This window comes from Betta splendens, chromosome 1 (genome assembly GCF_900634795.4).
Source record: "Betta splendens chromosome 1, fBetSpl5.4, whole genome shotgun sequence".
Taxonomy (NCBI): domain Eukaryota; kingdom Metazoa; phylum Chordata; class Actinopteri; order Anabantiformes; family Osphronemidae; genus Betta; species Betta splendens.
Window position 1 is genome coordinate 779590 of NC_040881.3, and position 13333 is coordinate 792922.

Below are 13333 nucleotides of genomic sequence, written 5' to 3' on the forward strand. Positions count from 1 at the left end.
CCTACGATGAAGTCAATGACATCATCTGTAAAAAGGGAAATACCGCTGCTATAATAAAACGAGAAAAAGAATGCAAACTATAGCGGAAATGTGTAAGGATTCCAAATTACTAATACTACTGTCATAATTAAAATCAGTATGTTGCTAGTCATTTGCACAAATTAACAGTTGAACTCTGTAATTTTCTGTTTGTTTAAGAACAAAGTTGTGGCTAAAAAAAGAACCTGGCAGCAAGTTTTTTACTTGCTGCCATTTTGCAGGCTGGTAAGTGACTCCTCAAATAACAAATTAGGTGTTTGTTGATGTGTTTTATTGTGTATGTGTCACCTGATTTTAGCATGTAAAAACAGGGGAGGGACATCTACTGATTCCTGCCCAGCAACTGAACCTGGCCTCTTCATACAAGGCACATTATTACCATACTGCACATGGAAAATAGGACAATTCACACCTCCTGTGGACTGTGCGACTTTTCCTTGAAGCATGTGGTAACAGTTTTACTCCTGGAGCCACCGGACCATGATCCCCAGTGAGCTGCTAATACAGGTTCTACTGAATATGACATGACAGTGCAGGCTGAGATGCAAACTAAAAACATAGCAAGTACTGCCTCAATTAAATGTACAATTATGCACAAATCCAGCTTCACTAATTAATGTTTTACATAATTCACAAACAGTCAGATGTCTCTACACCACACATCTGAAGAGACAAATACAGCTGACTGAACTGCAGATCAGGGAGAAGAAGAGAAAAGCTGGAAGAAATGGACCTCGATGTGCAGATAAAGCGCTGAGGAAACTGGATTTTAAAATCCAGACATTAGAATGAGACGTATGTGATCTCAGTTCACACTAACCATGACTATAACACAGTGCATTTACTCATAGTTATTGTTTTCTCTCCAAAGCTCCAAGCTGAAAAGTGACCACAATGCAATAAATGAATGAAACCTGAAACTGCTCTGTCTTTCTTATGGATGTCTTGTACACTAGTGAATATACTTATTGATTCAATAAAGTGAAACTAAAGTTTGGGGATGTAATCAGACACTGTGTGCTAGTAGTTCACACAAAATGGAGAGTACACATGAATGAGTGACACATTATCCTTTATTCAAGGACAGGCTACATCAAAACAATTAACTGAAATAATTCACTATGTATTGTTCTCAGTCTACTTTTTTGTTCATCTGTAAAAATGGCTAAATTTTCCCAGTCAATATCATTAACAACTCCTGGGGCTCTCTTTTCTGTCTGTGGAGACTCTCAGGTGGTGCAGGCACTGAAAGCCTGATTTCAGGAGCACAAAGGTCATTGGATCCGAGCCTTGTTCTGACGTGGGCATGGTTAAAAAAATAAATGAGGCCTTTTCTGATGCTGTACTGAAGGAGAAAAGAACTGTTACCTTAGCTGAAAGCTGCATGTGAAAGGGGAGATAAAGGCAGTGTGAAATACGATAGACTGGTCATAAAACCCAGGTGTGAATAAGTCCAACAGCCAAGTTAAATGGATAGATGACGGTTGATTTTGATAGTTTACATAATTGTGTTTTCTGTTTTACGTTTTGCACTCTGATATTAGTCACTTTTGTGTGTGCTAGAGAAACCACAGCTGTTGGTTTCCACTGGGCTCAGCTTCCTTGTGGTTCAATGCCTTTTTCCATGAAAAAGTTGAGAATTTGTTTATTGGAATACGCCATTACACAAAACATCAGTTTACAAGAGACAAGTGTGTAACAGGTTTCGTACTTCTACAGGCAAAAGTTGTTGCAGACATGTCTAGCAGACATGTTGATCAAACCCTGAAGCTGGAACATGCTGGAAACTGCTGCAGAAGCTCCAACACTTGAACTTGAAAATGTGTGAGGTCTGACGTCAGATGTGAATCGTCTTTTTTGGCTTTGTTTTCTTCTTCTGACGCTTTTTAGTCTTCTTCTTTGGATCCACCACTTCTCCTTTAAACAACGTGGACCTCTGCTGGTTTCCACCGAACAACTTCTTTCCTGAGCCTTGAACTGGACCCTTCGCGGGGCCCCTTCCTGGGCCCCTGCTGGTCCTCCCTGTGGTCCCTCTAGTGCCACTTTTACTCTTTTCTTTCTTCACTGATCTCTTCACCCGGATCGAGCGGCCGTCCACCTTGGAACCGTCCAGTTTTAGCGCCAGCTGGACAGAGTCTGAGCTCTGCAGCAGGAAAACAAATATATTCTTAACATCTAGCGTGTTTAACTGTGACACTGATATGAACTAATATTAGTTAACGAGTTAAGTTTCTTTTCGTTAATAAAACTTTCTTAATCATTAGTGTTCTTCCATCTTCTGATCTTCATTTTACATAGTGTGATCTACAGATTTGTCATAAGAGTCGTACCTCAAACAGTACATAACCGAATCCTTTCCCCAGCCCAGAGTTCTGGTCCCGGACCAGTCGTACAGCCTCCACTGTGCCGCATTCCTCAAAATGGCGTCTAAGCGTCAGCTCATTCATCTCTGAACACAAAGACAATTAAAAAGCTGCAGCTTGTGTCAAAAGGAAGTCTGCAGTGAGAACAGAAAAACTCACCAAACGAAAGATTCCCCACGAAGATGGAGCGTTTGTGGTCGTGCTGCAAGACAACAGGAGAGATGGGGATCAGCCGTTGGCCATAGATGGTTTCAGATGAAACTGAGACTCACCGATGAGCTGTCCCTCACTCTGTCCACGCGGATGTAGACGTCTTTCTCCATCTCCATTCCATTCCTGTCAGATGAGACAAGGATGATGAATGGGCTCATTTCAGTCCACATCTGGTTTTCAGTGAATGTCTGACCTGTCCAAAGCTCCAGCCGCTCCCTCCTCATCTTTAAACACTATGTAGGCGTTTACACTTTGCCTCTTGGGATGAATCTTTCGTCTGAAGTAAAGAGAATCTGAGATCAACTGAAGCTAGAAAATACCACTGGGGGCTCAGGTTGGTGACTAATTACCCAATCCAATTACTGCCGTGGACTGTTTAAGTACTTATGTATGACAAGACTCGAACTCACTTAATAGCTGCTACTTTGCGGGACATGGACTGATCCTCTCTGACCTGTAGGAGACAAACAGAGTCAGTGACGGTCTGTAATGATCAGTGGATTCTTTGTGTCTGAACCGGAGTTAAACTAAGTGAACTAACTGCTTAAGTTATTATTGACAAGCTTTCCTAGTCCAGACCTAGAATCTGATATTGCCACCGATGGGACCAGGTTCTTGTTCTGGAAGCTTCGGTCTCATCCACCAACAAAACATTCTATAGAAAGATACTCAGGAACACAGCTATCAGCTGTGCATCAGGTGACCCAGATGCTTGTTGTGATCCTGCTCCTGTTTAGACTGTTGTCAGACTGACAGTAGGAGTCCATAGTGTTAAGACATGCTCTTGTAACCATCATCAGCCTGTTTAAGTATGAGACATGTCTGCAATCCTGTTTTAGGATGTAATCTTAGAAGTGAAGACGTTATGATGCATAAATGCAACATTGGATCATTTTTCAAAATGAATAAATTCAGTGTATTTTTGTTCATTTAGTTGTAACACAGAATGGTGACTGTCAGACAGGTTTAAAGTTTCCATTAATACAACTACCATTACTGTTTTGGGTGAGTGTGCGTCTTACCACAGAGCGAAAACGGATGGTCTCAATGGATCCTTTATCCTTGAAGAGGCTCCGCAGGGTCTGAAAAACAAAACTTCACCATCTGTGCTCCATTTTAAATGAGTATTAGTCATAAGTGAATCACCTGGAGACACAAACCGCAAATAATTACTGAAGTAAAATGTATTGCATTTTCTCCAATTGGCATGTTTAGAGTTTGCATGTTCTCCTCGTGTTGGCGTGGGTTCTCTCTGGGTTCTCTGGCTTCTTCCCACGGTCCAAAAACATGCATTACTGTAGGTTAATTGGTCACTCTGAATTGCCCGTAGGTGTGAGTGTGTGTGTGTGTGTGTGTGTGTGAATGGTTGTCTTTCTGTGTGTTGCCCTGTGATGGACTGGCGACCTGTGCAGGGTGTTCCCAGCCTCTCGCCCAAAGACAGCTGGGATAGGCTCCAGCACCACCTTCGACCCCGGATGGGAATAAGCGGCAGAAAATGGATGGATGGATAGAATGTACTGTCAGGTGAGTTTACCTCTAATCCTTTCATATTGAATCAGCTCAGTGTGAACAACACTCAGTGTGAACAACACTGAGCTGATCCAATTTCTTATACACATATGATGGTTTTGTTTTAAGTTTTTGCTGTAGATGTGGAGCACCAAGTCTTCCTAAAACATCGTCTGCTGACTTCATCACTACCTTCTTGGTGCAGCTGATGGGCAAGTTGCCAACAAAGATCGTCCTCTTCCTCTTTAAGGCCTCCTCCTCTCTTCTGGCTTTCAGCCGCTGTCTTTTCATCACCCAGTCCTCCACATCGTTCTCTCGGCAAGGACTCGGCGCCTTCCTCTTCCTCTTCGCAGATGTCGTTAGTGCTTGCTCGTCCTCGTCTGCTTTCTGTAAACTGCTTTCCCTAAAACCACCAGACAAAAGAATAAGAATGAAAACAAAAAATGTATTTGCATCATAGTCTGCATCTGAGCTTCTCACCTGTTTACTAGCTTCTTGTCAGCTGCTGATTTGTCCTTTGGTGGCTTCTGGTTTTGACTTGGTTGACCTTTGACCTCTGAATCTTTCTGCTGTTGTTTTTTTTCTGTGCTCTTCTGAACAGGCTGCATTAAAAACAACCAATCACTTTTGGCACGGGAAGTCTGCAGATATTATGTATTACTAATTGACAAACTGTTGCACTGGGTACCATGCATCTTCATCCACATCTTTTATTGATTCAGTGCTGCTGCCAAATGTGGGTAAATCGGTTGCTGAATATGGTGCTTTTACTACACTTCCATTTTATTTACCTTTGGTGCAGCCTGGAACACCAGCGGTGCAACTGCACCAGCTGTGCTGAACAAAGCCGTCAGAGATCCAGAGCCTGACGGGTTTTCCTGAAACAAACTCTCCGATACCTGACCCACAACGTAGTCAGTTGATTGCTGCTCCACTGAAGCATCCCCACTGACGAAGAAACAGACGTGAAGAACAGCCAAACGTAAACATAATTTACGAAGCATTAATAAGAATGTGTGTACTGTTACGTCCTGTACAGGAGCTGAATGTCCCAAAAGTAACTAGTGACACAATCTATCACACAATTCAATACTGGACAACACCTAACACACCACAGCAGCGAAGCATTTGCAAAGTTGCGAAGAAACTGTAAACAAACCTCCGTTTAAGTTTCTTCTTCATGTTTTTTTTTCCAGATTATTCGTATCGTCGCTTCAAGTCGATTTTACCTGTTTTATTCTTTTTCAGCATATGCACGAATTGTTACTTAAAGTCTTATAACATCACAACAGCAGCATGTTCACACGTTTCTCCAAGCTCACAACTCACAACTGCGAATAGTTTCCCTCTTAAAACACAATCACGGCGGTGCAAAGGTTCCGTTATATGGTAAAACTAGTTTTATCTTTTTTTTTATTCGGAAGACCTGATAAGTACAACAATAAGCAAGCATGGATATATCGTGTGTTGATACATTTATTCAAGTTGCGGTATGTTCGTAGTTGAATTTTAAAATAAAAGTGAAGTGGTAAATCGGTGCAACCGCTAAATGTGACACTTCCGGTATGGTGGTCCTGTGTTTTAGTTTGAGAGCTATCCGCTAGTTCACACCTACAAACGTCACAGGTAAATGTAAACTTTATTTTTATTGGGTGATTTTCCACGCCGCGGCTCCGTTACACGAACACATTTAGTTACCTTGTTGTATATTGACGTTAAACACCTGAAGTCAGTGTAACGCCTTGGCAGTACGTTAGCAGGCGGTCATGCGAATAGCTGCGTGCCAGGCTGTTTCGATGGGAGCTGATCACATGGAGACGCAGGTTCCAGAGGACGCAGTCGGCAGGCGTGTGTCCTGTGGCGGGGAGCGGGCCACGGTTCGGTACGTGGGCCCGGTACCACCGACGTCAGGTGAGACCTGTGTTGTGTGGCGCGCTGGTTGGTTTTAACTTTAACTGTTTCTTGAGCTGTCAGTGATTTCCTGACATTTTGATCTGCCACTAAAACAGTAGAAACGGAATGCGAACAGAGTGTAAACCCCCCGTTCAGTAAGGGAATAGAATAATTACACAGGGTCCAGACCTGCTCCTCCGTGGGGGGCCAGCTGGGAATGTCTGAGAGGAGAACTCCAGCCCTTATGGAACTAATGGTTCTGGCAGCAGCTGGACTTGGTGGCTGTGATGAGCACCAGACTCCCCCAGAGGCCATTCATCAAAGCAGCACCCTAGTCTGATCATCTGAAGGTGAATGTGTCCCTGACGGGCTGGACCGAGAACATAAAAGTGACACGTTAACACAGTACAACAAGTAGCAAACAAATTCTGACCAACTGGAGACCAACTGGAGACCTACTGGTCAACAAAACAAAAGGTAATTAACAGTGCTGATTGTAGAGTCTGATGCAGCAGGAGGAAGGATCTACAGAATCTCTCCTTCACACAGCGAGGGTGGATCAGTCTGCTACTGAAGCTGCTCTCCAGAGCAGACAGTGAGTCCTCCAGTGGGTGAGAGTCCTGGTCCATGATGGATGTCAGTTTAGCCATGACCCTTCTCTCACCCACCTCCTGCACCGTGTCCAGAGTGCAGCCCAGGACAGAGCTGGACTCTGATGACCCTGTCCAGTCTCTTCCTGTCATCACTGTGATGCTGCTCCATCAGACCACACGTACAGGATGGCTAATGCCACACAGAGTCATAGAAGGTCTTCAGGAGCAGCCCCTCACTCCAAAAGACTCAGTCTCCTCAGCAGGTAGAGTCTGTCTGACCCTTCCTGTACAGTGCATCCATGTTATGAGTCCAGTCCAGTTTATTGTTCAGATGCACTCCCAGGTACTTGTAAGAGTCCACTCTCTCAATGTCCCTTCCCTGGATGTGCATCGATGGTATGACAGCAGACTGCCATCGTCAGAAACCCACCACCATCTCCTTGGTTTTCCTTGATCTAGTGACCACCTGGGACCTACAGAAATAGCTTGACTGACACATCCTGAGCTAAACCTAATCACTAACGTCAACCCTGTTGGCTCGTTTTTAGGGCTGTGGCTCGGTGTTGAGTGGGATGATCCAGAGAGAGGCAAACACAACGGCAGCCATGAAGGAGTCCAGTACTTCACATGCAGGTTAATGCCACTTTCATTAAAGCATTCTTTGGTAGTCCAGCAGTTCAGAGAGCTTTTAACACTAAATACTACTGGGTTAGGTGACTCTCCTCTGCTGTAAGCTTCTGTTATATTTGTGAATTCCACTTCTCTCAGACACCCTAAAGGAGGCTCATTCGTGCGTCCAGCAAAGGCGAGTTTTGGAGTGGATTATGTGACGGCTGTGCGGCGGCTGTACAAGATCGACGCGGAGGAGGTGCTGAGTGAAGAGATCTCCATCTCCTCCAAAAAGCTCATGTGGGAAGGCATCAAGGAGCGCAGGTATGACGCCACGGCAAAGACGCAGCGTCACCAAGGATCAATCACTGCACCCGTTTCTGTCTCTATAGCTTTGAGAGCCTTCAATCTGTGTTGCTGACTCGCTGCGAGGTCAACAGCCACGGGGCCCAGGGGGAAATCCGACAAACAACGCCCAGTATCCTTCCACAGAAGCAGCAGGATCTGCCGGAGTGTAAACTGCCTTCCAGTAAGTCGAATGTTTAGGTGAAGATGAGGATGTTCCCTTAAATACTGCTGCGGACGCGTCTTCATCCACCTACAGCTGAGCCTTCATCAGCTGCTGAAAGAAACGTCTTCTGCTTCATATGTTATGTAATAGAGTTATTAGGGAAATGTTCACAAAAAGCTGGAATCAATTATGTGTATGTTATAAATCATACATCCATCCATCCGTCCATCCATTTTCATCCGCTTATCTGCGGCCGGGTCGCTCTAAGGGAGCGCCCAGCCACCCTGCGGAGGAAGCTCATTTCAGCCGCTTGTATCCGTGACCTTGCCCTTTCCGTCATGACCCAAAGCTCATGACCATAGGTGAGGGTAGGAACGTAGATTGACCTGTAAATTGAGAGCTTTGCCTTTTGGCTCAGCTCCCTCTTCACCTCGACAAACATACACCGGCCGCATTACTGCAGCCGCCGCACCGATCCGTCTGTCAAACTCACGCTCCTTCCTTCCCTCACTCATAAACAAGACCCCAAGATACTTAAACTCCTCCACTTGGGTCAGGAACTCTTCTCCAACCTGGAGAGAGCAAACCTCCTTTTTCCGGTCGACAACCATGGCCTCAGATTTGGAGGAACTGATTCTCATCCCAGCCGCTTCACACTCAGCTGCAAACCGCACCAGCGCACGCTGGAGGTCCTGGCCTGATGAAGCCAACAGGACAACATCATCTGCAAAAAGCAGAGATGCTATCCTGTGGTCCCCAAACCAGACCCCCTCCGGCCCCTGGCTGCGCCTAGAAATTCTGTCCATAAAATAATGAACAGAACCGGTGACAAAGGGCAGCCCTGCCGAAGTCCAACATGCACCGGGAACAGGTCTGACTTATTGCTGGCAATGCGAACCAAGCTCCTGCTCCAGTTATACAGAGACCGAACAGCCCTTAGCAAAGGGCCCTGGACTCCATACTCCCGGAGCACCCCTCACAGGATGTCACGAGGACGTCCACCACCGGGTTCGGGGATTACCACCACGACATCACCTGCGTCCACAGCTCCGAACGGCCGCGTTGACGATGGTGACGGAGAACATGGTCCCCTCGGACTCTATGTCTCCAACCTCCCTCGGAATCTGGTCGAAGCTCTCCCGGAGGTGTGAGATAAAGGTCCGTCTGACAGAGGGTTCAGCCAGGCGTTCCCAACAGACCCTCACAATACGTTTGGGCCTGCCAAGTTGTTCCAGCCTCCTTCCCTGCCAGCGGATCCTACTCACCACCTGGTGGTGATCAGTTGACAGCTCAGCCCCTCTCTTCACCCGAGTGTCCAAAACATATGGCCGAAGGTCAGGTGAAACGACTACAAAGTCTATCATCGACCTCCGGCCTAGGGTGTCCTGGTGCAATGTGCACCGATGGACACCCTTATGTTCGAACATGGTGTTTGTTATGGCCAAACTGTGCCTAGCACAGAAGTCCAATAACATAACACCATTCGGGTTCAGATCAGGGAGGCCGTTCCTCCCAATCACGCCTCTCCAGGTATCACTGTTATTACCTACGTGGACATTGAAATCTCCCAGAAGAACAATGGGGTCACCAGTTGGAGCGCTTTCCTCCAGAGACCCCAAGAAGGCCGGGTACTCCACACTACCATTTGGCCCGTAAGCACAAATGACGGTAAGTGACCTATCCCCCACCCAAAGGCGCAGGGAAGCGATCCAACACATGGCGACTAAGCTGGGGAGCTATGAGCAAGCCCACACCAGCCCTCTCACCGCAGGCAACTCCAGAGTAGAAGAGGGTCCAGCCCCTCTCAAGGAGTTGGGTTCCAGAGCCCAGGCTGTGTGTGGAGGTGAGCCCGACTATTTCTAGCCGGTACCGCTCGACCTCCTGCACAAGCTCAGGCTTCTTTCCCCCCAGTGACGTGACATTCCATGTCCCAATAGCCAGATTGGTTATCCAGGGATTGGGGCGCCCAGGCTGCCGCCTTCGACTGCTGCCCAATCCACTTTGCACCGGCCCCCTACGGTTCCTCCTGCGGATGGTGGGTCCACTTAAGGACAGCCCCACGTCGCTCTTTCGGGCTGTGCCGGCCACCAGGCGCTCGCATACGAGCCCCAACCCCGGGCCGGGCTCCAGGGTGGGGCCCCGGCTACGCCATACCGGGCGACGTCTCTGGCCTTGGTCGTCTGCCTTTCATAGGGGGGTTTGTGATCCATTCTTAGTCTCCTCCTTGAACCGCCGCCTTATCATGGTGGAGGAGTTTGTGTGCCCGAATGACCCCGGGAGCTATGTTGTCGGGGGCTAAATGCCCCTGGTAGGGTCTCCCAAGGCAAACAGGTCCTGGGCGACGGGCCAGACTAAGAGCGGTAAATCATACATTGGAATATAATATAAAATGTTCTGATTTGGAAATTCTCCAGGCTTTGGTCTGTAGATTAAGCTGTAGCACTAATGACTCCGTAACCTCAGTGATGGTACGTTTGTGGTCACACATCTTGGAAGAGATGATCCAGCAGAAAGGTGGACTTGTAGCTTGGACAGTTATTGGACTATATTTTATGCAAGCCAAAGTAGTGTGTAAATTAAGAAAGTGAGGCCGTCATGCTACCACCTTAACAGCAGCGACCAGACGTCCAGTGGCTGGACCTGGGTGGGACTCTGCTGTGCTCCTGGGACGATGTAGCCGCCATCACGAGGCAGCTGGAGCGACTGGAAGGGCTGCAGCTGAGGTGTGTGTGGGGGGGGGTTGTTTGATGGTTAAGATGTGATTTTAGAGCTGAAGTTAGAATTGAGTTTTGGTTCTGATCTGATTAGAGCAAAGATTAGACGTCTGCCTTTAGTTGTGATGGTTAGAGTGAGGGGCTAGGGAGGCATTATGTCAGTGGAGGTCCTCACTTCCATGGAAGCACAGGGGTGTGTGTGTGGGTGTGTGTGTGTGTGTGTTTCTTTATGAACAATACAGAGACGTAAAGTTTGCATTTCAGCTCAAACAGACTGCGTTTGCCCTCTGAGCCCTCGCTTCACTGCCAGGCTTTCTGCAGCCTCAAAGTCCTGGCACTCAACAGCTGTGACCTCACCTGGACACAGGTACGCAGGGCAGGTTGTTGTCTGTTTTCATCTTTTCCTCCTACTGATTTCTCTCCCATGGGTCAGGTCCTTGAGTGCGCCCCCATGTGGCCACAGCTGGAGGATCTCTGTGTAGAAGACAACAACATCACAGAGCTGCAGAGGTGATGACGGCTCCATCCTTTCTCCTTCTCTAACGCCGTCCTGATCCTGACTCCAGTCTGGTGTGTTTGGCGTCTTACAGGCCGGAGGGGGTGCTGCAGGGTCTGAAGAGTCTCAGTTTGTCCAGCAACCGTTTGGTGCAGCACACTGTGCTCAGTCTGTCTGCTCTGCCCAGGTACAGTTCATACTCCACTACGTGAATGTTGTGTTTGAAGACTTTGTTTGTCATCTGTTTATTAGCATTAAGTGATGTCGGTCATATTGTTATTGAACATGCAGTAAACCAGGAGTTTGACACATTTGAAGCACAAATGAATGAAAATCAGTTAACTTGTGTTAAATAACAATCACTGTGATTCCTAGTGAGCTTGGTGTGTGTTGCTGCTGTGGAAGCTTGTGTCTGATCTCTGTGCTTTGATTCCAGCCTGGAGAAGCTGAACCTGTCCAACACTGGACTGTCTGACATTCGATTCAATGACACTGCTCCTGGTAAGTTGAAGACAGTTTTATCTAAACTGTGTTTCACGTCAGTCACAGCTTGTTTTTCTCTACTGAAGAGTTATGATGAACCCGACCTTCAGCTGTTGTTACTCCACATAAAGTTCAATCTCCTCGCTGCAGGATCTTTCACACACATGTTTCCAGCACTGAAGAGTCTGAACCTGGACCAGAACAGCATCACAGAGGTCAGCGTGTAGCTCCAGTTAAGGTCCTGAACGTTAACCTGGCAGACTGTGACTCCATCTCTTCTCTTGCTCCTCCTCAGTGGCGGGTGGTGGACGAACTAGCTAAACTTTCCAGTCTGGTCCAAGTCTCATGTCGTGGGAACCGACTGGTGAGCAGCGACGGAAACCCCAGAACAGCCAATCAAATGCTGATCGCCAAACTGGGACGACTGGTCGTCCTCAATGGCTGCGAGGTGAGTTGGACTCTGTGTTGGTGTTTGTAATTGTGGTAGCCTGCTGAGCAGTTGCCATGGTTACTGTCCCTCAGGTCCACCCTGAGGACAGGAGGGGGGCAGAGCTGGACTACATTAAGATGTTCGGAGAGGAGTGGCTCAAGGCAGCGGGCCAGAGTCTGACCAGCACCCAGTTCACCTGTCAGCACCCGCGGTACCAGAACCTCATCGACAGTGAGTCACAACAGCAGCTCCCGCTTAATGAGATCAGCACTGGTGGAACCAACTCTATAACGTCAGGCACACAGCAAATCCGGTTCTAGTGGTTTTGCTTTTTGCTTGAAATTTAAACTTGGGCCCCTTTTAGATTCATCTGGTTTTGTTTTCAGAGTATGGAGCTCCAGAGGAAGGTGAGCTGAAGAAGCAGGAGCCGTTCACCCTGAAGAACCAGCTGCTGAGTTAGTCCCACTACTCTGACTGTTCATAAAGACACTCACCAGCTGAGGTCTTTGTTCACCACAACACAACCAGACATGTCTGTCTTTGTTCTAGAGGTCACGTTCGTGTTTCCTGATGATGCTCAGCGGAAGCCGATGGAGAAGAAGCTTCCAGGTAAACAAGCAGAGAATCCACCTCTGATCTGCTGCAGTCCAGTCTGTGGTCAGTGTTTAACACAAGGCGTTGTTTGGACGTATGTATGTAAACCTGTCCTGTGTCCTGTGGTGCAGCCTCCATGGTGGTGCAGAAGGTGAAAGGACTCCTGCACAGACTGCTGAAGGTTCCTGCAGCGAGTCTGAGGCTCAGCTACACCAGCCCCAAGGTACCACACGCCACATCCCACCGCTCGCTGCTGTGGCCACTCGGCACAGATGAAGCCTGCTGAGTTTTTCCCTTGGTTGCAGGTGGCAGGGACAGAGTTTGAGATCGACAGCGATCTGAAGACGCTGCAGTTTTACTCGATAGAGGACGGAGACCAGGTTCTGGTTCGCTGGTCCTGACCCAGACGCTGCAGCCGTTACCAGGAGCTGCAGCTGGAGACACAACTCACTGAGCTGAATCTGGTTCTTGGGTTATTATTGATGCGCTGATGGGATCTGTAACCCTGCAGGAACCACATCCATGACTCCGTAAACACTGACAGACTCTTAACAATAAATTAAATGTTTAGTATAATAATAATTGACTTTGAAAACTTTTAATTCTTTCCGAAGTCTAATGTTAATGAAGTAGAAGTATAAACTTCAAGGAGGTAAAAGTAGCATAAACTGGTGATAGTTCAGCAGAGTAAATGTACACGACTGCATATGGAAACCCTTCACATCCATTGACATGGTCTCAGCTCCCAAAGAGAAAACTAAAGCCAGAACTTGGATCCAGGCGGCATGAAGATGCTGAATTTACAAAGCTGCTACTACTAATACTACTAATGAAAACTCAAATCAGAAATGACCTGAAACTTTACCTTATTAACATCAGTAACAGA

At 47.2% G+C, this 13333-nt stretch overlaps 2 protein-coding genes across 4 annotated transcripts; one reads left to right on the top strand and one right to left on the bottom strand.

Annotated features, from left to right (window-relative positions):
* Positions 1-1667: 1667 nt before the first annotated feature.
* rbm34 (RNA binding motif protein 34) lies at positions 1668-5467 on the bottom strand. Its single transcript, XM_029154477.3, has 11 exons — positions 5284-5467; positions 4916-5072; positions 4605-4726; positions 4317-4527; positions 3638-3697; positions 3026-3069; positions 2809-2892; positions 2675-2738; positions 2562-2604; positions 2370-2488; positions 1668-2182 (listed from the first exon to the last, which is right to left on the bottom strand). The coding sequence occupies exons 1-11, from the start codon at positions 5304-5306 to the stop codon at positions 1877-1879; spliced, it is 1233 nt and encodes a 410-aa protein (XP_029010310.1). The 5' UTR covers positions 5307-5467; the 3' UTR covers positions 1668-1876.
* Positions 5468-5605: 138 nt separating this feature from the next.
* On the top strand, positions 5606-13029 carry tbce (tubulin folding cofactor E). Of its 3 annotated transcripts, none has more exons than XM_029154221.3 (17): positions 5606-5750; positions 5874-6035; positions 7159-7243; positions 7379-7543; positions 7612-7697; positions 10354-10453; positions 10709-10811; positions 10878-10954; positions 11035-11127; positions 11377-11441; positions 11574-11638; positions 11719-11871; positions 11946-12084; positions 12240-12308; positions 12403-12462; positions 12579-12670; positions 12753-13029. In XM_029154221.3, exons 2-17 carry the CDS (start codon positions 5891-5893, stop codon positions 12846-12848), a joined length of 1593 nt encoding a protein of 530 aa, XP_029010054.1. In that variant the 5' UTR covers positions 5606-5750; positions 5874-5890; the 3' UTR covers positions 12849-13029. The 3 variants fall into 3 exon arrangements, with proteins under 3 accessions (XP_029010054.1, XP_029010063.1, XP_055365882.1); XM_029154230.3 differs by having other exon boundaries at positions 5668-5750; positions 5885-6035; XM_055509907.1 differs by lacking the exons at positions 5606-5750; positions 5874-6035 and adding an exon at positions 6075-6873.
* The last annotated feature ends 304 nt before the right edge of the window (positions 13030-13333 follow it).